This window comes from Echiichthys vipera (assembly GCF_963691815.1).
Source record: "Echiichthys vipera genome assembly, chromosome: 22".
Taxonomy (NCBI): domain Eukaryota; kingdom Metazoa; phylum Chordata; class Actinopteri; order Perciformes; family Trachinidae; genus Echiichthys; species Echiichthys vipera.
In genome coordinates, this window is record NC_139847.1 from 13,649,618 (window position 1) to 13,676,152 (window position 26,535).

At 41.3% G+C, this 26,535-nt stretch overlaps 1 protein-coding gene across 1 annotated transcript in view; it reads right to left on the reverse strand.

Moving 5' to 3' along the window:
* Positions 1-2,634: 2,634 nt before the first annotated feature.
* LOC310963969 (B-cell scaffold protein with ankyrin repeats-like) overlaps positions 2,635-26,535 on the reverse strand; it is a gene marked incomplete at both ends in the record, with an annotated part of 40,100 nt that continues 16,199 nt past the window's right edge. Inside the window, 5 exons of the mRNA XM_083936926.1 lie at positions 2,635-2,709; positions 22,997-23,070; positions 23,311-23,340; positions 23,530-23,593; positions 25,589-25,773. Of these exons, the coding sequence (XP_083793052.1) occupies positions 2,635-2,709; positions 22,997-23,070; positions 23,311-23,340; positions 23,530-23,593; positions 25,589-25,773 (428 nt within the window). The remainder of the gene's footprint in view (positions 2,710-22,996; positions 23,071-23,310; positions 23,341-23,529; positions 23,594-25,588; positions 25,774-26,535) is intronic.

A 26,535-nucleotide genomic window follows, 5' to 3' on the forward strand; every position in this document is an offset into this window, starting at 1 on the left:
TCAAATTAGCTGCTCCATTCAGAAAAGACTCCTATATGTGGAGGCCCAAATTAGATCTTGCATACTAATGAGTGACCTGGGCAGACTGGTAACACTTAATATGTTCACTTTAGATTAAGAGAATATAGTTTACCGCTTATAATGACCAAACTCTGTGAACTTCAAAAAAATACAATTTTGAACTTCATCAGGTCTTTTTTCATATCTGCATGCCACTGCACATATTGTACGCTTGACCATGTTATTCATCAGCATCTGGAAGGAGAAACCATATTCTTGATTTGCATTCCAGCCGCCCCACTTTATGCTACAGCTCATGATTTCATGAATACTTTATGGCTCAAGTTTGTCCAAATGGCTCACATTTCAAATTAACTGAACTTACTACAGCGTCTGACCTGACAGTAAAATGATACAATATACACTCTCAGCATCTATAAATAATCCTCCTGAAGTTGCGTTTTTATTTTCAACCTGTCTCCTCTTTGTTTTTTTAAAGACGTCAAATCTGAGAGTTGTTGTAAATCAGAGCTTTGCCACCAATTGAATCTAGCGCTGAGAGATAAATCTGAGGCCTGGGCTGAAATTATGAGCCCGCTCCATGGGAAAAGAGTTTGTGCTGCGAATCTGAGAATTCTGATCATCCCATCGGGCTCATTTGTTTACTTTCAAATTCCCTCTTTTGTGTGGTTTGGAATTGGAGCAATGTTTGTGCTTGCTTTGGCCAAGGGGGAAATCACTTGAGATGTGATTAAGAAAATGGATACTGCCCTCTTCTGGCAGAAACTATGATCACTCCTCTATGAATCTATAGCAATTACACAGCAGTAGTCAGCGCAATGCAAAAGTGTACAATAGATGATTTATAATCTTTATTTGAGGGTTTTTTTCTCATTGGAATTACCACATAGACATAGACTTTTCCTATCCTTCTATCAATGATGTTTCCTCCAAATTCACAATTCTAATTGCATATGTATTTATATATGATGAGTGGGGACCACTTCTCGAGCTCCAGCATGTGAGAGAAGAGAGATAACCCAACTCTAGACCCTGAAATAGATGCAACATTAACAATTGTTCGACCATTTACCAGGCAGACCATCGTTCTCTAACCAAGTCATTGTCCAAAGCTTTTAATGACCACTGCAAATCATTCATTAAAGCGATGTATAAATCCCATATGTTTCCTGCGCTTCTCTCTTGTGTGTAAGGGTGCTTCATCCTCGTGGCTGACGTCGGTCAGATCTTCAGGCAGGTGGCTGGGAAATGGAGGCAGATGGTTCTGAACACGCCACCACTGAATCTGTGAAGTTCTCTCTTCAGTTTCAAGCTGCACCGATGGACCCTTGAATTATTACCGGGCCCCCCATTCATAATTAGCCCAGGCCTGGTGGGGACCAAAGCCCCTCTAATGATGCCTTTGTTGACGCTGATCCACGCTGCACAATCAACAAGAGGGGACGTATGACTGAGAGAAGGAGTCCCACATTGAGCGATAACGTGCCTTTAGGGCAGCTTCTCTAAAACAATCACGCACGGTTGCAGCTCTCCCCTCGTTAAAGATGAGTGTTCACATGGGGCGTGAGACTGAGTGTTTGTATGCATGTGTGCGTGTGTGTGTGTGTGGGAAAGAGAAGCTTGTCTTCAGATATGCCAGTTCCCACAGGCAATATATAGCTATTTGATTTCATAAGCCCTCCAACTGCAGTAATCGCATGTCAGTGATGTCTATATCCTTCCAACAACATTCAGTCTAGTTTGATGCACATTTTCATTTATTTTTTAATGTATGTACTGAATGCCAAGATGGCTCATGATTGTTTGTCCAATAAAAATCAATTAAAAAAAAAGAATCATAACAACGCTAACCCCCACGATAGCTGAGTTGTTGTATACTTGCCATTAGACAATATGCAGTAAAATTGAACATTGGGTTTCAGAATTTTCTCTGATCTTGCAATAGCACTAAATAAGGAAATAATTTGATTAGGGTATTTTATCAAAGCATCAACTTTATTTGGCAGCGAAAAACTGCATGCACTTGAGACATTGTTAATGAAGTTAAGACGACTTCTCTGCAGTTGGGGTTATCTCCAGCTTTTCGTTCGGAGAGATGAAAAACTGCATCACCAAAGACAGGTGATGTGGCCCTGGATGACATGAATCCTTATGCAGTCACTCCTCAGCTAAAAGCCCTGCATTCATGTTTTACTTAAATACAGATTCAAATGAACTAAACGCACAGGCATCGCAACTAAAATAACTCATTGGAGCATATATTATAATATTGGATTCCTATTCTTAAGTATTTTATATATTGCTGTATTCTTTTGTATATCTATGACAATATATTTGATGAGATGATATGTGATTTTTTTAATGAAAAATGTCAAATACATTTTTGAAGGGTAAATTATTTGCCTTTAACATGTAGCACAGTATATGTATAAAATAGCATAAAAAGCTAATGCATGCGAGTTTATGTCTGAGAGGAAGTAGTAATTATGGACACTACTGTATAATGAGCTGGGCTCTCAAAGTACCTAAAAATTGTACATTTCCAGATCATTCTCAGTAAAATACATAGTACATAATGGAAATAACTTTTTTCAATCCCAACAGAACAAAAATTCAGTCCACTGCTTGCCTCAACCAGCTCTCCTTCACCTGCCCATTTTTATCCAGTTCCACCGAACAAATACGCTCCTACGTACAAGGACAGATGAGAGAAAGGGTCACATTTAGGTCAGCTCATTTTCTTCCTTGAAGTTTGTTAAAGAGACAAATTAACAGGGTAGGAAATGAATCACATGTGTGCTGCGTATTAAGTCATATATGTCCACTTTAATATCCCAGTTATTTTACATATAAGACAACCCCTTGAGTTTCCTTGAGAGGATGCACTTGAACATGGCTTGAGTCTCCACTACTGAAGGAGACTGAATTTTTTGGCAGCTCCTGTCATCTCCTCTGCCATTGGAAGTGCTGGCAACATGGTGGCATTGGCATCTGTTAGGAGCGAGAGGAGGTAAAGGATTTCTTTTTAAGGGATAAACCTACATAATACTGGTCAAATATGCAGCTTCTAATAGCTCCTGATGTACTTCGGAGATGAAGGCAAATATAATTGTTTGGTAGCACAATGCAGATGCAGTATGAGGTTTTTGGTAAAGTGAGTGGGTGCAGTAAATACAGCAAAGAAGGATCCAAGGAGTGGGTGGATCCCAATGTCCAGAAACTTGGCCCTTTTTCAAATTAAAGTGTATTTGTGCATTTATTAGTGTGCATTGACAGCCTGTGTTAAACGATTGCTCTCCACCCACCGGTTAAGTCCAGCTTTGAAGTTGCACGTGAAAGGATTACCAAAATAAAAATTGGAATACACTCTCACTGATTGCGTTCACTTTCAATCTTTCTCCGAGTCAAACTTGAGTGATGGTGGCTTTTACAAGGAATTCAACGGAAATTAGCTTCAGGTATGTAGACAGTGTACGTCGAGCCAAGTTCAATTCTTATATTTAGATGAACGTCTAGCAGAATCGGGTTTTTTTGTTTTTTTTCAGTTTTCAATACACATAATGTTTTGCCAAATAGTTTGACATTTTGAGAAATATGCTCATTGGCATTCCTTCTGAGAGTAAGATGAGAAGATTATTGTCCATGTCTATAATCTAAATGAAGTTACACCCAACAGTAGTTAGCTTAGCTTAGCACACAGCTAGCCTGGCTCAGTCCAAAAGTTAAAGTGGACCTACTATGCTTTTCCTTATTTTCTGTCATATATATAGTTATAATGTTGGATGTTCCTGCTAAACATGACCAAAGTTTCAAATAATAAGGGACACGTGTAGGATTCAGACTGCCTTAAACGCATCCCTTCTGCTTTCTCGTCGGTCTGACGTAAAGCTTCTGCAGATTTTCAAAAAAGGTCATCTGTTCCAGGCACAGCAAGCCGCATCAGGAGACTTCACTACTATGAGGCAGGATTTTAGGCTAGGCTGATGCTAAAAGACAGGACTTTTCCATCTATACAGCCATATTGATGACTCAGAAGCTGTAAGTAACATTATATTATTGAAATGTCTGTCTTGTATTGATAGTGGGACCTGGCTTGTGAGTCGATAGGGTGCTAACGGGGATTTACACATGAGCTTGCAATACATCCGTGCACCCAGCAGTCAGATCTGACTTTATTGCTACCACTGGATCACGTTGCTGCTAACATGTCCGTTTGTGTAGTGTTTGGATTAAAAGCCTTTATTTGTTATGTTGACAGTAGAAAATGCTGCTATGTTCCTTTACAGTCCACTGTTTACTACATGTAGCTACATGCTAGCGCTAGACAAAGCTGTAAAATTGGTTGCTTATGCTGTCCATTTCTACCTAATTTTGGATCACATTGCCCCTGGAACATGTCTGGTGTTTGGTTTAGAAGACTTTATTGGTGATTTTAGACATTACAAAATCCCACGAAACTCCATTGCAATTAGTCATCTGCAGTAGTACAGAGACTGAGAATGGAACAGCGGAATGGAGACCAGGATGTGCTGACCAATTAGAGCAGACTGGGCTTTTCGGGAGGAGGTCTGAAAGAGATATATGCTACAACAGAGCTTCTCAGACCGATGGTAAGTAGGTGCAGCAGCCATGGGCAGTATGAGAAAAATAAAGTATTTTTTGAACATTAAAGCCTGTAAAAATGTTCTAGCAGAAACACCTAATACATGTTCGAACCTTAAAAAAAAGTATAATAGGTAAAATTTTGCCAATAAGCACCTCCAAAGCTCATTAGTTAACATATCTTGTTCGATTAATGAGTTATGGTGAGTTAAGTCCCAACCCGAAATGTATTATTTTTCACATTTTCCCCTCAACTAGGCCTTCTTTTTGATGACTTTCACAAGTGTCTTGTTCATGTCAGCCTGGCATGTTTTCCAAGATCTAATAATTCAACCTTTGGCACACAACTCTTTCGAAACATGATTGTTAAGATGTTACAGTTGTGTGAACCCTGTGAATTAACAATGTCTGAGCAGCGCGACTCACTGATTATATTAAAACTAAGATGCAGGAAGTGAGCTGTGGAGAAGCCCTTTATGGTTGTTGGCATGTTGCAGAGACTGTTTGCAGCCAGTTGTTCAAAACTCTATTGTTTCACAGCTCTTAGCAAAGAGCATTCAGTGATGCAATGAAGTGGTGAAAAGAGGACAAGCTCTCAGCATAGTTGTAAAGTACAATAAGTGAAAGCTTAAAAGTAGCAGCGTTAGGACTCCGTAGGGAAACGGGACTGTTTTAGATTTGTGTTATCAGATTCCTCCAGCTAAATGACATATGTTTCTGTTTATCACGTGGCTCAAACACCTCATGGCACCATTTTAAAGAGTGCTTGCAATCAGACCAGAAGCTAACAGTTTCCAGATAAAATCCCACTTTTCCCAACCCAATACTTTCAATCCCCCCACTGACCTTCCTGTCAGTAAAACACATGATATTACCTAGTCAACAGTGCAAGGCCTCTTAAAAAAAACCCTGAAAATCCATAATGTGAAATGTGATTTCCTCTTGTTTCCGGACATACTTTCAGGACAAACGCAGGGCAGACAGCCACCACTGTATCTAGTAGATTAGACTTCTCCACGTCTTCCTGTTTCATTCCATCCAGGTGCATACTGGGAACGCTGCCATGTATATCCCTTGGTGCACAACAGTACAGCGCAGCTGTGGAAGCCACCTAAATTTGATTCCTCCCGTTGTAGCCTAGCAACAGTGGGTATTAGCGCACACAAGCTGGATGGGTGCAGTTCTGGTGCCAGAGGCAGGATGGGCGCCTGGTTGCAGCTCATTGGCAGATGACATTGACTGAAAGCTGGCATTCTGAGATTAGGGGATCAGATGCTCACAGTGCTCTATGCAGGAAGTAGTATGAAATGTAAAATCAATGCCAGGGGGGCTTGACAGGTTCTTTACTCATGATGTACAGATGTACACAGATACACCATACATAATGTCATTATACACCACATAAACCCACATTACATCAACTCTGCTTTAATTTGTTGGGATACTGTAATTAGCTTTTTGTTACAAAGAGTATCTGGTATGAAAATGTAATATTTGCTGATGTAAAACAAACCAAAATACCATTTGTTATCAGATCTTGGCTCCCTCTGCAGATAAGAAAAGTGGCCCAGGATGTAAGCAGATGTACTGGCTTCTTTCCAGCAAGCACACATTCCTAATGTCACCTTTGCTATTGATTTACTTTGAATAAATAAGCTACTGTTTAGACTTGTTGTGTTACGAACTTATGTGTGTACCATGTAAACATGAAATCCTGATTTGAAACCAGCCCAAGACCTTTGACACATGCCTGTCTTGTCCCCCCCTACAACCAATAACCTTACACCTCTTGTGGATTTAAAACACAGCAGCACCCTTTCCACTGGCTTGAGGCCGCTGAGCGGGGGAGGCAACTCTCCCCCGAAAGCGTTGGCAGCTACGCTAGCTTCTGTTTGCTAGAATACCAGATGCCCCACACCACATGCTTCAACCACTTTGATTTCATTTCTGTGCAGTTGTTGATCAGATCTGTCTCTGTTTGACGCAACCTGCCTCCCGTCTCCCTCATAACTTTCATCTTTTCCAAGCTGGGAAGGCAGGCGACCGCGGCTGTCTTGAGATGTCACCCAGTGACGTGCAGTGTCCATCTGGTATACGTTGTAATGGGCCCGGATGAATGAATGGCCAGCCACTCCACTGCTCCCTTTATAATTCTCAGCAGTGGTGCTGTCCAACTTTGATTCCCCAGTTATTAGGGAATCGGATTCCCCACTGAGACGACTCCCAGAGGAGAGGAAGAAAAAGAGACACACAAAAAGAGTGTGAAATCTGTGGCAGTGCTACAGAACATACTGTACAACTCACCACCGCTCTCTTACTGGAACCTCCTCTTTCTTTGTATTTCTCTGTAAAAGCATTGCAGACTGGAAAGTTGTAGATGTAGCAGCAATCCAATGTGTAGCATAAGATTCTTAATCTGAGGCACTGAGTTGTATGAATCTTGAATTTATGGCTGAGGTGGAGGGACATTTTAGTCTAGTTTAGAGCAGCAAGATCAGAAAAAAGGAGTCTGAAGGTCATGTAATGAGCCAAGCACCCTACATCAGAAACAGACTACATTGGGCGGAGAACCCTCTGGGGATTTCCTTCATTTTAAAAACTATCGACCGCTTCCCACTGAATTTAAAGGGCTCCTACTGGATCCCATCACAAGGGGATTAAAGAGGAAAAGGGCAACTGGGATCACTTGGAGAGCAGACCCCTTCCACTTGAGCCAACACTCAAGCAGGGATGAAGTGGAGGCACAGAGACGACCCAGAGGGAGAGAGCACAGAGGGAAGGGAGAGACAGGGAGGTGGCATAGTTTGGATTCCCAATATGTGTCCGGGGAATCCGAAGTGAGGCCAGATGGCACAGGCCTGCCGGTCTTTGGGAATCACAGCATACGGCGGCGGGACGCATGGCAGAAGGTAGCGGGAAACAGTGCCGGGGTCAGCTCTTGATGTTGGACGCTCCCCGGAGCGGTTCCTTCCATCCCTTTGAACAAGAGAGCATCTCCACACAACTGTGCCGCTTCTCTGCTTAATGCGGCAGTTGACTTCAAACGCCGCTCTATTCCCTCCTGCCCAAAGCCTCCTGAGTTCTAAACATATGTTATCAGACCTGATGAAAACACTGTGCCAATAACATGCCACTGAGCGCCACACATGGACATATGTGTTCTGTTTTCGCCACAACTTTCATCTCGTGCAATTTCATTTGACTCACTTGTGAAAGAGACATGTGGGAGCTACGTCACGAAGCGGCAGCAACGCTTCTCAACGCCTGTCATGCTGGTACGCCTTGCTATAGAGTGAAGCGCGATATGATGGCAGCCAATTATATCAGTCAGCTTTCTGAGACAGATGTCCAATATAACCTGGTTAGCGCTAATAGGCAGATTTTTAAACAAGAGTAATTATTCATTGCTCACAGACCAGTAAAAGAGACGGATGCTAATATCTGATGCTGAATGTGTGTGACAGGTGTTACCACCAATTTCCCTCAGTGTCCTGTGGCAGAGCCCACTATGAAAACATCTTAAAACACGTCTGCATCCACATTGGAGTGATCTCATTCATTTTTTTTACACCTACTCTTTGACTTTAGGAAAGACACTATTCTGCATGTGCATACTGATTATCTTCCTCTATTTCTGTCTAAATAACAGTTTTTTGGAAGCCAAGTGTGGTGTTATGATTGTTGTTGCATCTCCATATCCGTGTATAGACTAAGATCCCCTCGTTATTCTCATTAATGGTCCATCTGTCATCTTGGCAGAAGCCCACTGGTATAGAGTTAGCTATGATTAACATTTAATCTATATGATTTTCTAATGAAAGTGGGGTGCCACACTCAGTAATGATTGATTTGTTCCCTTTTTTAATAATGGCTCTGGTTGTTGGGGGAGATGTTTAACTGTGTGCTGATTATGATGCCATTGTTTTCTGAATTTCACACAGTGTTACTTCTTATTATGAATTTCGCAGCTGTTGTTGAGGGGTGCAGTTATTATTGTAATCGTACACACTGAAGGGAGGATGAAAACATAGAATACAGCCATAAGTGATGCAAACTTTTGTAGTTTGCATAATCTTTATTTCTCAATACACAAGAATGATTGTATCATGTAGTGTGCTTGTTGTGTGTGTATGTGCTCTGAACAGTCAATGCTATTAGCTAATAGACTGGTGAACTGTGTGGCTCTTCCTGTCACCCAGTGCATGCTGGGATACATCCCAACCCCTGTGACCCTGAACAGTAATAGGCAAATAAAGAAAATGATTGAACCGATAAAGAATCACACAGAATTCACTTGTTTCCTTTTAGCAACATTTAAAAAAAAAATATTTAAAATGTTCTTTTAGAACTGCGGCTAATTATTATTTCCATTATCAATTAGTCTCTTGATTAGTTTTGTGATTAGCTAATTATCTGTTTAGTCTACAAAATGTCAAATAATAATGAAACATTGTCAATTTTCTTTTTATAGCTCAAAATCTAATTTGCCTCAGTTACTTGCAATCTGTGCAGTGCACAATACCCTCTTTTCTTACACTTGATTTGGATAAGGAAAAACTGGAGGAAAAGAAAGAGGAGGGATCCTTCTTCCAGGATAGAGAGACATGAAATGGACGGCGTAAGTAAAGGTAGACAGAAATAACAAAAGTAAAATTACATTACGGAGAAACAGAATGACAATATAAGGGTACAAAAACATATGAAGAATAAAGATCGGGAAGACATCAGGCAACTACCGGGTGCCACCAGAACAGGCGGGACCTGAATCAGTCAACCAACCACCCACTCAAAAATACCCATCACTAGTTTTAAATAGCCAGACCCAAGCCTGTTTTTATTACTTTAAACCAATCACAAAGCGGTGCTAAACCCCAGATGCAGCAACAGTGCCCTTGCAAAAAAGATAGTGGAAATAGTGGAAGGGGCACAGGATATCAGGCTTTATTTCAGGACTATACATCTGGGGAAGGCAGGCACTCACCAAGCCGTTGGTCGGTCATCGGTCAAAGTTAGGCTGACTGTCCCCCTAATGCGGCCTGCTGGTGAGAGAAATCACTTTTATAGGCAGTTCAGTCAGTGCACAAGAAGAGAAAGAGAAGTGAGGAAAGTAAAAGTAAACAAATGGCTGAAGACAAGAGGCTGTGAGATCAACGACAAACTTGCTATATCAGATTATGTTATATTTTTAGTCATTGGGCTCTTTAGCCGAAACAGTTCTTACCAGCTTAATTGTTTGGGTTGTTTGCTTGTGCATGGTGAATACGATTTGTTCTGTGCTATCCTGTTGGTATTCCAGTTAAGCAATATTACATGGCAGGGTTGCTTAACCGTGATTGTTGGCACGACAGTGATGCGGCAAAGGACCAAGGCACTTGGTGCAGTACTCACGCAGGCGCAGAGCTCATCCGTCATTCAAGTGGCACTTTCTGGGCGAGACCCAGGTGATGTGAGGGCACATGCACAACAGTCAGACTTTGTCTCCACTAGTTCTTAGAAGTCAGTTTTATGTGCCCCTGCCTTAAGCCAGACTATGCATTACATTTTGCTGGAGCCCATGATGGCATCTTCGTAATGTTTTGTTTTGTCTAACTGACAAACTCTAAAGATATTAAAATGAAAAAAATATAAAACAGAGAAAGCAGCTACTCTTCAAATTTGAGAATGTGGAGCCAGCAAAAATTTGGTGTATTTATCTTTGACCACAGTGAGCATGTAAAGTGCTAAGAATATCAATGAAAGGCTAAGAATGACTGGTCCGCAGGTGCTTATTCTAGTCTCTAATTCACTCTTCTAACTCTTATCAAAAAGATATTTGCTGATTAATGCACAGAAAGATCCACCATATCAATATTAAAAAAATAAAATACTTCCACTCCTTACTCACTGCAGATGCCAAGACTTGCAATGCAGTTGTCTGTATGAGCAGCATAGATCTACAACCTTCCATAGGCTAACCGGGACATCTGCCATACATGGCAACATGAATAGAGCTGTTGGCTTGAGTTCAAGCTTTCGAGAGTGCCTTTTGTCTGCGAAGCGCCTATTGTGGAAAGATAGGAGAACAGTGTTTATGGTCCTCGCTACCTCCGTGGCCCCCACAAGGAGGATAATGAGAACCAGTTGTTATCAGTGACAGTCGAGGGCCACAAGGAGCTGTACCGCCCTGGTGTCTCCGCTCTGATCCTCCCAGGTGAAAGAGAAGATTGGGAAGACACTAATGTCAATTTGCTCATTAGCAGAAACCAAATATCTAAATGTGTTGTGTATACATATGTTACTAAACACAAGATATGACATGAACTTCAGATTGTAATAGTTGTTCAGGGAAAACCAGTCTTCTTTTTTATTTTGCGTATTAAAAGAGACCTCCAAAAATTAAAAAGAGCTGTTGACTGCTTAATTTAACTTGTAAGCAGTGTTGAAAAAGTAAATTACAAAAAGTACATACATTTACTAAATACTTACAGTATGGGGTAATTAGTTAGGCCTACATTAGCCTACTTTTGTTACTCTGGCCAGTGCTGTCAAGTGCCTTTAAACTAGCTCAAATCACACACATGTATTCTGTATTTAAAGCAATATTATGTCACTATTTTACCCTAATAAAAGCTTCAAAATCATTTTGTTGCTACACTGAGTTGTAACAGGGAGAATGTGCCTCTGCCATACTAAAGCACACACCAGCACTGATATTGGTGAAACTAGACTATCATATTTTATGGAGAAAATGTTTTCAGATTTCCCCTCTGGTGTCCTCCGACTGCTCTGCCTCGATTCTCTGTGATTTACGGAGCTTCCTGATGGACAGAACGCTTTACTTGTTGCTAAAGTAAGCTAATAACTACATCCTGCTAACTTTAGCTGCTGTCAGCTCGTTAGCTCAGGTAACCCTGCTGCCAGGACTGGGAGCACCACCAGCACAGGAGCTTTGGACTGCTTAGAGTAGGTTTTCTGGCTTGGGTTGGAGGGTAATACTTGAGGGGAACGGCACCGATGCTGTGCCAGAACAGCGGGCAGTTTACTACTGTTTGGAGGTATTTAAAGACAGACAACAGCTAATGTTAGCTCAGCCATGGTGAACAAAACTAGGTGACTACTAGGAGAATGTAGGTAAAGCTACCAGAGGCTAGGGAAGCTGGCAGCTAGCTCAAAAGTTATCTCGTAAATAAGACAACCTGTGAGTTACCGTTTATTTCTCCTCTTTTAGGCTTCCCTAGACCTCCAGCCCATGTGCCAAGCTAGCAACTACTTATCAACTCTCCTTCAAAATTCTGCACAATGGGTAAGACACAACAGACAAGCTAACTCACAAAATCTTGAACTATCAAAATGTTACTAAGGTAAGGAACAGTAATGGAATCGCTGAACCCTTGCTCATAAAAAGCATTCACATCACTGTAGCGTTTTGTTGTGTTACTGCCGAATACTAAGGGGCTTAGATGTGAAATATACCTCTGTTGAACTTTGACATTTCTGTTACCAAACCAACCTCCCCCTACACACAGATGCCATTCATTCTTATCTCACAGCTCAGACCAAACATAAAAGCGATTCGGTGGTGGCACACTTTATCCAATATCCATTCTGGATGTAGCACAACATCTTAATTGATTTGTTCCAAAACCAGATGAAGTGAGTCACAAAAATATGCGCTATATGCCCCTAGATAAGTGCAAAGAAACACAATTTCTGCTTTGAAGAGTATCCAGCAATTATGTGTGGTATTTGCGGACAAACACCATTGTTCATGGAATTTAGGGTCGAAACTGAGGCCCTTACAGATGATTTATGTATTCAGCTGGGGATGGGGGTGGATAAAATGGGCAAATTTCATCTGGCTGTAGAAAGCTCCTGCCCAGCGGGCCTAGAGAAGGCTTAAACATAAGCAGGATGGGTGCCAGGTCCTCTCCTCGGCCATTGTGCTTTAATTAACCTACATAGGAGCTGACTGCTTAAATGTGCAGTGATAGATAAGGCCCCTTGGATGATTGATTTATTTACTGCACATGCTAGTGATTTCCATAACATTACTACCCCAATTACTAGCCATATGAGGCACAAAAGTCATTAGCGGGCAGCCTCAATGTATGTACGGGCATGGATGTACCAAGATACAGTAAAAAAATCTATGACAGTAGATATTGTCTATACCAGAAATATGACAACGCTTCATGAACCTGGAATCAGGATGAAAAATCTCACCAGCCAAGGTCAGTGATGTTTCAGTGAAGGACAGTTACACTAAATGATTAAGAGAAGGTGGATCCACGACTCTCGGAGACATTGTTTTACAAAAACACACTGGGTCTGGCTTTGTCAAGTGAAGTCTGGCATGGGCCCAGCAGCAGTCTGAGGCTGTGATTGCAGCAGAACGTCTCCATCAGAGAGCACTAGAAGGTAACGGTGGGATTAAAATGGGCACTGCTGGCATATACAGGCGGGCAGAGTGTTTCTTTTTTTTTTTTTTTTTTTGCTAGGCCATTGTTCCATATGTGCTCCACCTGCGCTTCTCAGAGCCTCGCGCCAAACACACGGCCGGCAGACTCCACCATCCTTGCTGATTGGAAGTTGCCATGGTGATGCTGGAAGCCGGCACTGAAAATAGTGGGGGTACGCTGTAAATCTCAACATGGTATTTTTTTAATTTAGGAAATTGGCAAAGGAAGTGTAGTAAATGAATCGTCGTTAATAATAATTCACATATGGGACAAAACACAATTAGGCTTTTTTTGGCTACAGGCAAAGAGCAGGCAGCTCCCTCTAAAATGTGATCTCATCTCATCAAAGGCACTTCAGCTCTCCCAGTAGTCCTGAGTGAGAACAGAGTATGTCTCGATCTGATAATGATGTTTATGGAAATAATATCAGTGAAGATTATCATTGGACACGGAGAGCAGCAAAATGGACACATCAATCATGTAATGATGACCCATTAATTGATTCCTTATCAGCACATGCAAATGGATGGTAAGAGTGATTCAGTGCATTGGTTTATTAGAGATTTCACAGACAAACTCATATTTATTTTTCCCCTCTGGGAAGCTGATACCCAAAGCTGTTTTGTTTCACAAGTTATTTTTCCCAAAAATATTTGGAGTGCAGAGGAGAGGCAAGCAGCAAAGCTCACCCGTAGCTTTTAATAACACGATGGCCACCATCCAGCTTCAGACGAGTGCTGGGATTGGCTGATCCCTTCACACCCTGGCACCTGGAGCAGCCAAAAGTGTGTGCGTGTTTATGTATGTGTGTGGAGGGTAGAGAGAGGGAGAGAGAGGGAGAGGGCGAGGGCGAAGGAGACTGTTATTGGTGGCTGCACTATTGGAGGCGTGACATGACGAGAATCAAAGGCCCTCACCTGCAACCGAGTGAGAAGGAAAATCATTAAAACGGTTTCAGGCCAAATGCCTTTGCATAAAATCCCAAAACTTTCAGTTTAAAAAATTCAAAGTTCAAAGTACATTGGAGGGAATTCTTGGTTTTGGTATTTTGCAGCAGGTGTGAGGAAATGTGAGGAGAAAGCCCTCCCCCTCTTTAATCTGCAGGCCTTGAGTTTGTATGAGACAGACAAAGCTGCACTGATGCTCACCACTCGCCATGGTGACCCACGTATTTGCCTATGATTAGCAGCCCCCGCTGAAAACGGCTGTGCAAATATGATATGTACATTTGCATATTTGTTGTCATTCATTTGACCATTAATCCATAATCCAAATTAAACTGGTGGTAAACAGCATTGTATGGATGTGTGTCTGATTGTTCAGCTGTGGTTTGCAAGATCATCCAGCGGGCTGATATATTCAAAAAGGAGCTGTGATAAAGCAGCATCGATAAAAGGAATTCAAGAAATACTGGCACAACCTCAGACAAAGAAAGTAAAAGTGTTTACTATTCCAATCTCAAGATGTCTATTAAAATTGGTGCTGTCTGTGGGGCTCTGGCACTGGCTCATCCAGTGCGGATGTGACCTTTCTGAGTCATTGAAAATGCAGAGTAGCAACAGACAAACTGACCTGCAGAGGAATTAGCCGCTGCTCCTTTCGTCTCCTGCAAACCCAACAGCTTGAACACGCCTGGGCGCTGCCTCACAAAGGCGCTCTACAGAGGAGGCCTATTAATCTTTCCAAAGCCTCAAAAAGCAGAGGAGCCAGCGTGGGCCCCTGAGTCTGGTGCCTGGGGCCCACAGACAGGGGCCCTTGGCAGGCTCTGCGGGGTCACTCTTGGCCCCCGATCAAATAGGCGAGGGCGGGACAAGGGCACAGGACGGTGTACCTGTGCCCTTTAGCAGATGCCAGGCTGAGACATGCTCCGGGGAGAGGTGAGAGGATCAGTCCTGGTGCTGCTGGCCTTCACCAACATCAATCAGGATGTAGCTGCTGCTGTGTCATTAAAGAGGAGATGGATGGAAGGTAATCTGAAAGCGGTGCAGCTTTTCTCTCTGGTGTTCAAGGACCCGACGTGGAACTCGAGTCAATAAGCACTCGAGTCAATAAGCAACACCTGTGGCACCACTTTTACCTTGACTGTTGTCTTTGTTGTTCAAATGATCAGGTAGGGACACATTTTCACTACCAGTTTGATACACATGGGTAGGCTGATGTTAGCTAATGAGAATATATTGAAGCACAACAGGCTTGTTTGTTTTTTTGTTTTTTTAAAGTCTTTTGTGGGATCTCAATAGGACAAAATGATCACTTCCCAACAGAGTATGTATTAGATACTATAATGAAGTAAACAACTGACATGTCTTTTGGGTAGCAGTTATATTATTAGGTGTATTTCACCATTTAAGGATACGTTTTGGCAAATATTATCGGTTCATCCGGTGACAAGTTTTCATTGAAAGGTTTAGAAAGTGCTGTCTAATTAAGACACTTAAAGGATAAGTCTTAAGTCTTAAGTCTTAATCTAACGGCTTAAAGTAAACGTCTTTATTCCAGTGACAGCTTGACCCTCAGGTGACACGGTATTAACAGCACTCCTTATTTTTCCCATTCCTCTGCTTCCTCAGGTGCCTTCACTCCGCTGCTGACGCTGGTAAAATGATCAACATATGAGGCAGGACGCAGAGCTTTATATGGTATTTATAGGGACACTATTAATTCTAATTTACAATTCTCGAGAACACGCTCATTTACGCATAGGTGGAACTCATCGTGTTTACACATCTTAAGTTATCTCAAGTTAGTGGAGTGTTTGCTGCATCTGACGTGACACACTTGTACGAGCCTACGGAAAAAGTTAAGTTAGATGAACTCTGTTAGATTTTCATCTATTTGATAGTCTTTTAAGTTACTATCTATCAAAGAGTGAGTAGAAAAAATGGTGATTCATCACATGACCCACTAATGAAAGCACTTCTACTGCAGAGTGTTCAAATATCCGTGTCTGTGGCGACAATCGTGGGCTTAATGTCAATAAACCGGCATGTTAGTGACGCTGTTGACAACAGTTGGTCTGTCGGCCATGATCGTCACTTACAGCAGTGCTGCGTTCACATGTAATCGGAAATCAGTTACAAGTCAGAGTCAGACTTGTAGTAAGGGCAAAAGTGTAATAGGAACGTGTGTGTGTGTGTGTGTGTATGTGTGTGTGTGGATTTAAGAGGGTAACATATAGGGGACGAACTGGAAGTAGAGAGATGAATGTGTTTAAATAAAGTTGACAAAAGAGCAAATAAATAAATAGTCAACACACATAGTGACGGTGAACATGACAAAATGGAGGGCTCTGAAGAACAGGCTCGCCTGCAATTACATCTTACCGCCAAAGATGCTGCTCGAAACAACATATCTCAATTTGTATCGTACAGAGTACAACTTTAAGAATAGGAAAATGTTCTTGCAGCTCTCAACAATAAATGCACACAAAGAATCCACAGGACCTCAAACTCCCTGCAGGCTCCAGGGAGAGAGAGGTGAGTGAGCTTCGATTCTTAAACTTCTTAATCATTTATTCATCACATAAACCTATATACATATCCACACATCCACATTATAGTCAAGTAATCTGATTGGTTATTAAGCCCTGGTACTGACAAAGCATTCATATGAGGAGTCTTTGGGTAATACCAGTTTCCTACCAGTCCCAGAGGTGCAGTTATGATGAACACTGACCTTTGACCTTTGTGGAGGAGGATACGGGAAAGCGTGAGGTTCACCTCGTAGATCAAAAAAAAAAAAAAGAATCGCTTTGTTTATATTATCTACATCCATTAGCCGTTTCAAAGGGATTTGTGTAAATAGGAAATATAGGCAAGGTGCTGCCCTCTTTGAGCGAGATTTCACGACTCTGCATAAATCAGAATTAAAAGAAGGGAGGAGACGTCAACTCTGTGCTCTCAAGTCATTCATCGACAGATAACTGGGATTTAAAATATTGTGATTTAATATTGTATTCCCAGTATGTGAACAGAAGTTTGCCTCCATCTCTCCAGAATACATTTGCCCTTCTGTACTTCATCTAGTCAGTGACAATGTTATACTACTTGTTTAAAGTTTGAATTTATTACGTTTTTGACACAAGTGAATGTTTTTTGAATCATAAACAATAATCAGGTTTCTTCAACTGCTCAAACAGCAAACATTTTTTGCGTGTCTACCTTCACATCAGCCAAGAGCGAAACCATAAAATGATCCTGTTATCATGTTAAAGCTTCAGCATCCTTCCGCTGGGTCTATTGCCTCTTAAACAAATAGAGATTGCTGGGGCTTTTCAGTGTGTGTAAGGACTTGTCAGAATAGATGTACCCTGCTGTGGCTGCTGCTCTTTTCACCCCACAGCCTGCGAGGACCGAACAGAGCTCTACTGTGCCTCAGCGGACATTGAAATTCCCTCGCCGTTTGTACAGTGAATTCCATTTCCTTGCCTTTTGATTCATACTTTTTTTTTCCAGCCTTCTCTTTTTTTCGCTGTGAAGTACCTTTTTGTCCCCCGTTTGAACTTCGGTGAAGAATTACTCTGCAAATGGAGGTTGGGGTCAGACAAAATGGGTGAAGTGAATGACTTGAGAAGGGGGAAACTATAAAGAAGAATGGCATGCAATGAAAAGAACAAAAGAAATGCATTAAATAAATTATCTGTCAATGAGGGCTACTCCAGTCAAGGCCGTTACAAGAAGTGTGCAAATAGGAATTCACACTTCTTTAAGTGGTTTAAAATGATTTGAATGTGCAACAATAGATGAGGCTTAATGTAGTTTTAACTGACATTTTGAAAATCCAACCTATTATACCTCCTTTTTACCAAAATTAGCATCTACACTCACCGGCCACTTTATTAGGTGCACCTGTCCAACTGCTCTTTAACGCAAATTTCTAATCAGCCAATCACATGGCAGCAACTCAATGCATTTAGGCATGTAGACATGGTCAAGACGATCTGCTGCAGTTCAAACAGAGCATTAGAACGGGGAAGAAAGATGACTTAATAGACTTTGAACGTGGCGTGGTTGTTGGTGCCAGACCGGCTGGTCTGAGTATTTCAGAAACTGCTGCTCCACTGGGATTTTCACACACAACCACCTCTAGGGTTTACAGAGAATGGACCCAAAAAGAGAAAAGATCCAGTGGGTGGCAGTTCTGTGGGTGCAAATGCCTTGTTGATGCCAGAGGTCAGAGGAGAATGGCCAGACTGGTTGGAGCTGATAGAAAGGCAAAAGTAACTCAAATATCCACTGGTTCCAACAGAGGAATGCAGGAGAGCATCTGTGAACACACAACACCACCTGCTTTCTAGCAGAAAGAGAACAGCAGCAGAAGACCAAACTAACCTAATAAAGTGGCCGGTGAGTGTATATCAGGAGTGCTCATAGTTTTGATGACTGAGTGCCTAATTGGGGAGCCAGCATATGATTCAGATTAAGATTAAGTTGTGAGTTTTTTACAGTAATTGCTAACTTTAGCTAACAGCCCTAGCATTGATGACTGAATATAATCCCCATGTCACTGGCAAGGTACGTCTAGCTGTCAAGCAGCTTTCTACCAGTTGTCATTCCTAACACCTATACACTTAGCAGTGTATTAAATGTAAGCTATTGAAAAGTTTGGGAACGAAATGCACATGATTTAAATATAATGGTCATGTTCGGCTCCAGCCCCCCCGCGACCCCGACCCCGGGATAAGCGGCTGAAGATGAATGAATGAATGATGAATGTTTCATTGGCGCACGTTGAGTAACTATGGTCTACTGTGCAGGTTTTTTAAACTGGGAAAAACCCTGTTAAAAAAAGATGATCCTGACTCTTTTTCCATTGCAAGTAGACGAGTATGTCTTTCTGATTTTCTTTTCTGGTGCATAACGTTCAATGCTGCGAATGCGCCAGAAAACCTTCACCGTGGTTACTCCTTTTTTATATCTGTTACTTATTAAGTCTCTCATTCAAATTCGATACCAACTAATTTGAGTGCTGCTTCCGGCGTCGCACTGGAAAAGGGGCAAAAATGAATGTGTCCACCTGGGTCTTATGTTTCCATCGCCGCCGATTTGAGCCAGAGCCGATAAATACCTAGTGACTACTGTGGAGTCATTTGTTACGGGAATTAATGTTGATTGTAACCTTTCTCACCAAAGACAAAAGCCAGATGTTAGTGGATGGCGCTGGTATTTTTTTTGGTCCAGGGGAAAGGAGCTTTAGTTGAATTTCAGAAAACATTTTTCACTAAAACACTATTTTTGCTTTCCCCAAAGCAATTTCAGTCAAAAGCAAGACGTTTCACCTCTCATACAAGAGGCTTCCTCAGTTCATGTACGCATCTGACCAGGCTGGGACTGGTCCAACTAACTGATGTGGAGATCTGATGAAACCTCTTGGATGAGAGGTGAAACGTCTTCCTAGCAAAAATAACTAAGTCCAGTTGCTTTTGACTGAAATTGCTTTGGGGATAACGATGACCTGGACAAATGAGAACATTAACAGACTATTTTTGCTTGTTTGACTTCTGCATCAGCTGTAGGCCTAATTCCTGCTTGCTCTTAGTCAACACGTAATCCTATTATTAGTTTCTAAAGAGGAAGTGAGGGTCAATATGGCGCATTGAACGCATTGGTCACTTCTTTCTTGTTCCTGCACCCCGCTGTTCAGTCGCTCATTGTAGGCAATCGAAGGTTTCCACATTGACCAAGGGGGTCAGCTCAGAACAGTCTGTTCTCATCGCAGTGAGGCTCATCTATACTGTATGCTGGTTGTGGATTTGGGGATGAAAGAATGCCACTGACTGTGAAATTGCCTGATTTTTATCGGGGATGTTGGGGAGCAGCTGTGCACAATCCTCTGCCCTAATCCTAGGGTCGGAGAGAGGACCAAGCAAGCAGGGGAGGTGTGTATGTGTGCGTTTGCCTCCCTGTGTGTGTTGCATGCAAGCCAAGGTGAATAATAGAGTTTTCAATGGTTGTGTTTATGCACACTCTTTCAGTGGACTACTTATCCCTGATAAGTTATCGCAGTGTTTGAACTCTTATGAGTGTTTTTGCAGCAGCGTGGAACTAGCAGCGTTGCTGGGATGCAGGAAGGATTCAGCTGATGACTGAGGCGACGGCTTGGCTTTTCATGTTTCAATTGGTAGAGGCCATCACCAGTTAAGAACTGTGTCATAACAATGTTATTGATGCGTTGACTGTATAATCCTGTCTCTCCACTATCTGACCAAGCCTTCTGCTGCTCGAATAGAAAGGGTGAGAAAGTCCAACTGGGAAGTTTGTTGAGATTTTTACTGAATTTTCAATTCAGGCTGTATACTAGTGAATACATAAAATTGTCTTCCTATTACTGCTGAAGTGAAAGTTAAAGGAGACATATTCTCATATTTTAGGATCACAGTAGAACATGTTTAAATGCATTCATGTTCAAAAAACAGATTATTTTTCTCATACTGTCTGTCTGAATATACCTGTATTCTCTCCTTTTTAGCACTTGTCTCTATAAGACCTCCTACTGAAAAAGCCCATAGTATGTATATTGTATAGCTGTGTGATCACAACGGTACAGAAGTCCTGACGGCGTGTTTAAAGCCACAGTTTCTGAATACAGGCTGTGTGTATTTCTCTGTGGATTGAGTGTTTCGATTCATTCACTGTAGCACCTCAATAGTTACTGCTTTAAAGACATCGTGTTTTAGGCAATGTTAAAAGCAAAAGTTGATTTAATTAAGCACTTTACTTGAACAGGTCCAATACTCTAGACAGTGAAAAGTATTGCAATGTTATACTTAAGATAGTGTTGCAATACCATAATCGCAGAATGGCAAGTCCAGCTTTCAACACATTTATTAGTTCCAAAATGTTCCAAAATATAGCTGTGGAATTGAAAAAGCATAACCAAATTAAACAAATAGACATAAAAAGGCATTTACAGCATAGAAAGAGTCAGTTTCGTCAACCAAATATATTAATATTAGTTTTTGGAAATGTATATACAGCACAGGGTTTTGAAAAACAGTGAATCTTTGATCCTTTGTCTTTGATGTAGCGCTGCCCACATAAAGAAGCATGTTCGGTGTGGGCGACACATGCCACTGAAGCTCTCTATCTGCTTGTCTCTCTGTGATGCGGAATCATTTCTTGTGGCGGCGCTCAGATGTTTGTATACACGCTGAATCGAGGCCTATCTCAATGGACGTGCCTGACGCACGGACTGAAATATACTCAGCAGGTGACAGGCAAACATATGCCTCAAATGCCATGGGGTCCTGAAGCCGGATCATCTCCAAAGGCTAACTGGCAGGACTAAGTAGGAGCGGCATTAATACATATTATTCACAAAGAGCATGATTGAACAGGAAAATGTGCCCGGCGTGTACCCAGCTGCTTTGTTGGCACACAGCTCAGCCTCTGCCTGGGTTTCAAGACTGAGCTTGGATTTAGCCATGCATTCACTGAATTCCCCATGCAGCTCTTATTCATTCATTCAGGCACAGGCTGGACTGTACCAACAAACTGGTATCTGTGTGTGTGTGTGCGTGCGTGTGTGTGTGTGTGTGTGTGTGTGTGAAAGACTGTGTGTGAGATTTCTGCCAATTTCTGAATAGTTTTGTAAATCACAGCAAATTCAGATTTTTGACAAGTATATACAGGAAATGTTTGTCATTCAGAAATTCAATGGATTCAAAAAGACCTCTTTAAGCTTTATTTGTTAAATGATAATGGAAGCTGTTTGTCACGCACAGATGCCTGCACTATGGCAGCTGAACAGAATTAATTTCCCAGCAAAATGAAACCTTTGACCTTTCATTTTACACCCATTTGCTGTTTACAGCACCCCTCTCTGGACATTTCTATTCATCCCAGTGAGTGAGTGAGTTATAACGGTTGTACAGTTTTCATTCTATTTCAATTATCAGTAACGAGCAGATTTGATTCGACATGTCTTGGCTGATGCTAACCAAGAATAAACAGGTTTCCTGTTTGCAAACAGACTCAGCGAGAAGCACTGGTGTTCTCACCTGCTGCATGAGTATTTTTTACATTCCATTTACATCCATAAACATGTATGGATACATTGTTTTAAACATAGCTTGCCTCCCAGCCATCAGGAGGTCAGCAGGTGCTTCTGGGCTTGCCAGATGTCTCTGGTTGCTTCACACAGTGAGTTTGATGAATATATTTAGAGATACAGCGCCCTCTAGAGGTAATGGTGTGATTTTTTTTCTTTTTTAAGCCTAATGCTTGCTGGGAAATTGATTCCCTTCCCCACAGACTAAAGAAAACATATTACACTTCCCATTTTAACCTTTTGAGATGAATATACAATTACATTTCCACTGTGTGAATGATTCATTAACATCATTTATCACAATTTTAGCAGCTTAACTCTTCTGACATTGAATTCAATGTATAAACAAAAGTCTTTATTTGAGTAGTTAAAGGTAGTTATTGACATGGGAAACTTCACGATAGATGTTTTACAAAATTAAGATGAACTGATGCTGAGAATGTAGATTTGTTGTTGGGATACTTTAACCAGAGTTGAATTCCCTATTATCTTAAAAGAGGCAATAAAAGCCAAACAAGCAGTAGGAAAGACATGTGTAAAAACCTTAAAGCTCTAACAGACTTAAAATGTCAGATTATGTTCACAAAAAGATTAAACCTGGTAGAATCTGTGGAAGAATATAGTCTTTGCAGAGTGATGGAGCCTGTAAATGTGGAAAATGTGACATAATGATGAACTTGAATCTGAAAATAAAGTTCAATTAAAAATACAAAAATAGATTCAGTGTCATTGTCTTACCTTCACCGTTTTTCACCTTTCGAGAAGAAACTTGACTGCAAAACAATTCAGAGGGGTACTTGTTACTAGTTTGCGAGGCCTTGATGATGTTTACTGTGACGTATGCTGACTTCTGCCGAGCTTTCCTTTGGCAAGTAAAGTAAACTCACTCCTTTAAGTGGCTTGCTGTAAAATTCAGACTCCACTGCTTGGCTTCCTTTTCGACTCTCACTCACTGTAACACCTGGAGGGAAATGATCCAATATGAACAGCTGACAAAGTATTGTTCAGTCAGAGAAAATAAAAGACTCCCATTTAGTGCAAGTGAAACATGCTCGATCAAAGCAAGACACTCGGGATTTGATTAAATAACACTTCCCTGAGGATTAATTCCCCATCACTGCAACTGGGACTGGAGAAACTACAAAGGCATGCAAACACAGGTTTTCTCTATGCACACGGAGATAGATTTTTAAAGACTCACTTGGCGTGTGATGAACGATGTTGATTTTATCTGGGGGGAGAGAAGAGTTTCTGAGCCATTTAAAGTATACTGTTTACTACAGTCATTCGTAAGGAGGCTACTTGTTCCACGTTTAACTGCACTGCGCATTATTTATTTTTCAGTGGAAGTTCCAGGAAAGCTGAGCTCTGTGATGACAGCTATGCTTAACCCTCATACCCAGGACGGAGGAATATTTACCATAGACACTGTCATCGCCCTCTCTGTTGTTGAAGATACTGGCTCTCAGCTGACTCAACTTCTCCTGCAGAGACAGAGATCAGTGCTTATTAATAATATTAGACCAGCACATTCTGATGTTTCCATAAATGATCTGTGTTGTGTTTCCACAGGCTGAGAAAGGGAAGGTTTCCCACTGATGGTGATTTTAGTCAATAGACTTACTCAGTGGTGAAAAGTAACTAAGTACATACTCAAGAACTGTGCAGAAGTACAATTTGGACATACTTGTACTTTAATTAAGTATTTTCATTGTGTACTACTTTATATTCCTACTCCACTACATTTCTGACAGCGATAGTAACTTTTCAGATACAGATTTCCCATCAAAAAAAGATTATTGGCTTACTGTATAACTTTTGTTTAAGGTGAAACTAGTGATTTTTGGCTGTGACCAATGTCTAATTGGGGACATGTTTCGGATATCTGGAAGAAATTTGATTAAACTATTTAACCCATGAAGCAGTAGAAACCTCCGCCTCTACTAGCGACAATAGTAAAATACTAATACACTGATAAATGTATGATAAATAAAACATATTGATCTGCTTCCTCTACATAAGCCATTTTCCCAACCTTTGAAACTCATAAGTCTGATAAGCCTTCTTCTCAGCTGAAAATATTGACGTGTCATAGTAATAAAAGCACAGGTGTTAATAACATTGCAAAATATCTGTTTTAAAATATCTAATAAGACAGCTGGAAGCCCTGGGGCTGCTTCCACAAAGATATTTTAGACTGGACTTTAGTGTTGGACCAGTCTTACAATCAATTTGCTGTTAGATTAGTGTGGACATTTTAGACGTTTTAAAACCTAAACGAAAAACTGGTAAGCACTTCTGTTGGGTAAACTGCTCAGAAACCCCCTTATTGTCAATATACCTAGGAAATCCACCCATCCTCTGAATACCCTAGGTCTCTAGTTTGTGGTTGTAAAGTTTGATGAGGCTGTGATTATCTCAGAGCAGTCTATCCCAAAGTTAGTTTTGGGACCCAAAATGGGTCGTGGATCCATTTTTATTGGGTCGCTAATCAGCAGAGTACCTTCCGAGGTAACGTTGAGTGTGATTTCTATTAATCCCTCACTTTCGATTGCGTGCGTAAAGTTCTCTTTTGGGTCTCAAGCTAAAAAAGTTTGGCAACACCTGTCCTTGAGGTTCAAAAAATGGTTTCATTACAATGAAATGGCTACTAGGGGGACTAACATCATCACACAGGACCACAATTGAGATCATTCAATCCACATCAGTCTCAGCCTTCATTTTAGAATAGGCGGGAATAACACATTAGTACTGCATGAGAAAAACGGCATGGTTTCTGCTACAAACTATCTGGGATTATCATAAATGGACATGCCTGCAAAGTGGAAACTTGTGGATATATTCACTTTAGTTTTAAAAACGGAACCTGTTACAGCCTCTGAAAGACAGTAATCTTGACTGAGTTTTCACCGGCCATCTTTTTTTTTGGCCTTTACCATTTATCGTTTGTGTATCCTCGAGACCTTCCTCACCTCCTCTCCTCACGGCATAGTCCCAACAACGGGAGAGCAGAGGAGGCGAAGAAGAATTGGCAACAGGCTCCTAACAAAATGAGACATCCCTGCTGGAGCTGTCATTTTAAAGCGACATCAATTAAATATGATGTGTGGCACAGCTGCATCAGCTGTCCATTGTTTTGTTATACCGCTGTACTTAATGATCTCTGTCAGATGAGCTCAACGGTGTTCATGACAACTTTTAATTAATTTCACAACGCGGCATAATGTGACAAGAATGTAAGGATGTCGTACTTTTTTTTTTTTTACACTGTGTGTAGTATAGTGTGTGTGTGAAGCACTACGGATGTTTCAAAAATAACTATACAAAGAGTGACATAAATATATATGTGATTGAGGGATGTAGGTGGTTTCTTGTACCTTCATGCTCTACTGTGAGTATAGTTTTGTAGCTGGCATAGCATGATCCACAGATGGTTCTAATTTCACGAGGGTCACAGTGTGTGTGATAGACAATCTTACCTGCTGCACAACCTCCATGCCTTTCTGAACCCGCTGCCAGTCGCTGAAGCGCTCCAGGGCCCCGTCCACAGTGAGTGAACCTGCCTTCACCCTCTGCTGGAGCTCAATGAGCTGCTGCAGCCCGTTTATCTGGTTTGGCACAAAGGTATCATAGGTGGAAGAGATGCTGTCTTCTCGCCCGCGTGCTGAAATGAACCAAAATATATTTTTTAATCATTTAAAATATCTTACCAAAAGGTGGAAAACATAAAATAACCACCACCCAAGTTAATATAAGCCGGATTTCCTATATAACGTCATGAATTAAACGGAGCATTTCTGTGACAGAAATAAGACAAGACAGGGTATAAAGCCGCTCCAGATGGCATTCATAGAGGGGATTGGTTGGTAATGTGATTTCGCTCAGCACATCTGTAAAGCCAGTGAGTCATGAGGATGGTAAGCGATTTTCTGGGTGACTGTGATGATCTTTGGACCTGTCACTCAGTGTCACTAACAGCACAGCAAAGCCGAAAAATGGCTTTGTATCTTAGTGGGTGCTCAATAGCAGTAGCGGCTCTTTCACACTTTGATTTTTTTCTCACCGTCCTGGCACCCCAATGGGTTTAAATGTGCTACCTAATCTTTTTATTGCTTTTGCATGTGTGTGCCCATTACAGCCACAATGACTTATTTCCCCATGGTGATCCCTATCATTTTAATTCATTTAACAAAGCACCACAACATTAACTGATACTACCCAGCAGGTAACTCCATCAGGTAATCAATCACAAGAGAGAAGTCGGCAAAAATCATTGGCACAGTTAAAGTCCTGCTGTTCGAAAATGTACAATCTGCAAAGTCATAATACAAATTCTGTCCACAAAGGGAAATAAAGACGCAATTTTGGAGATAGTGCACGCACAAATGAATGGCAACTGCCTTCTGTAGCTGAATGAGTGAACCTT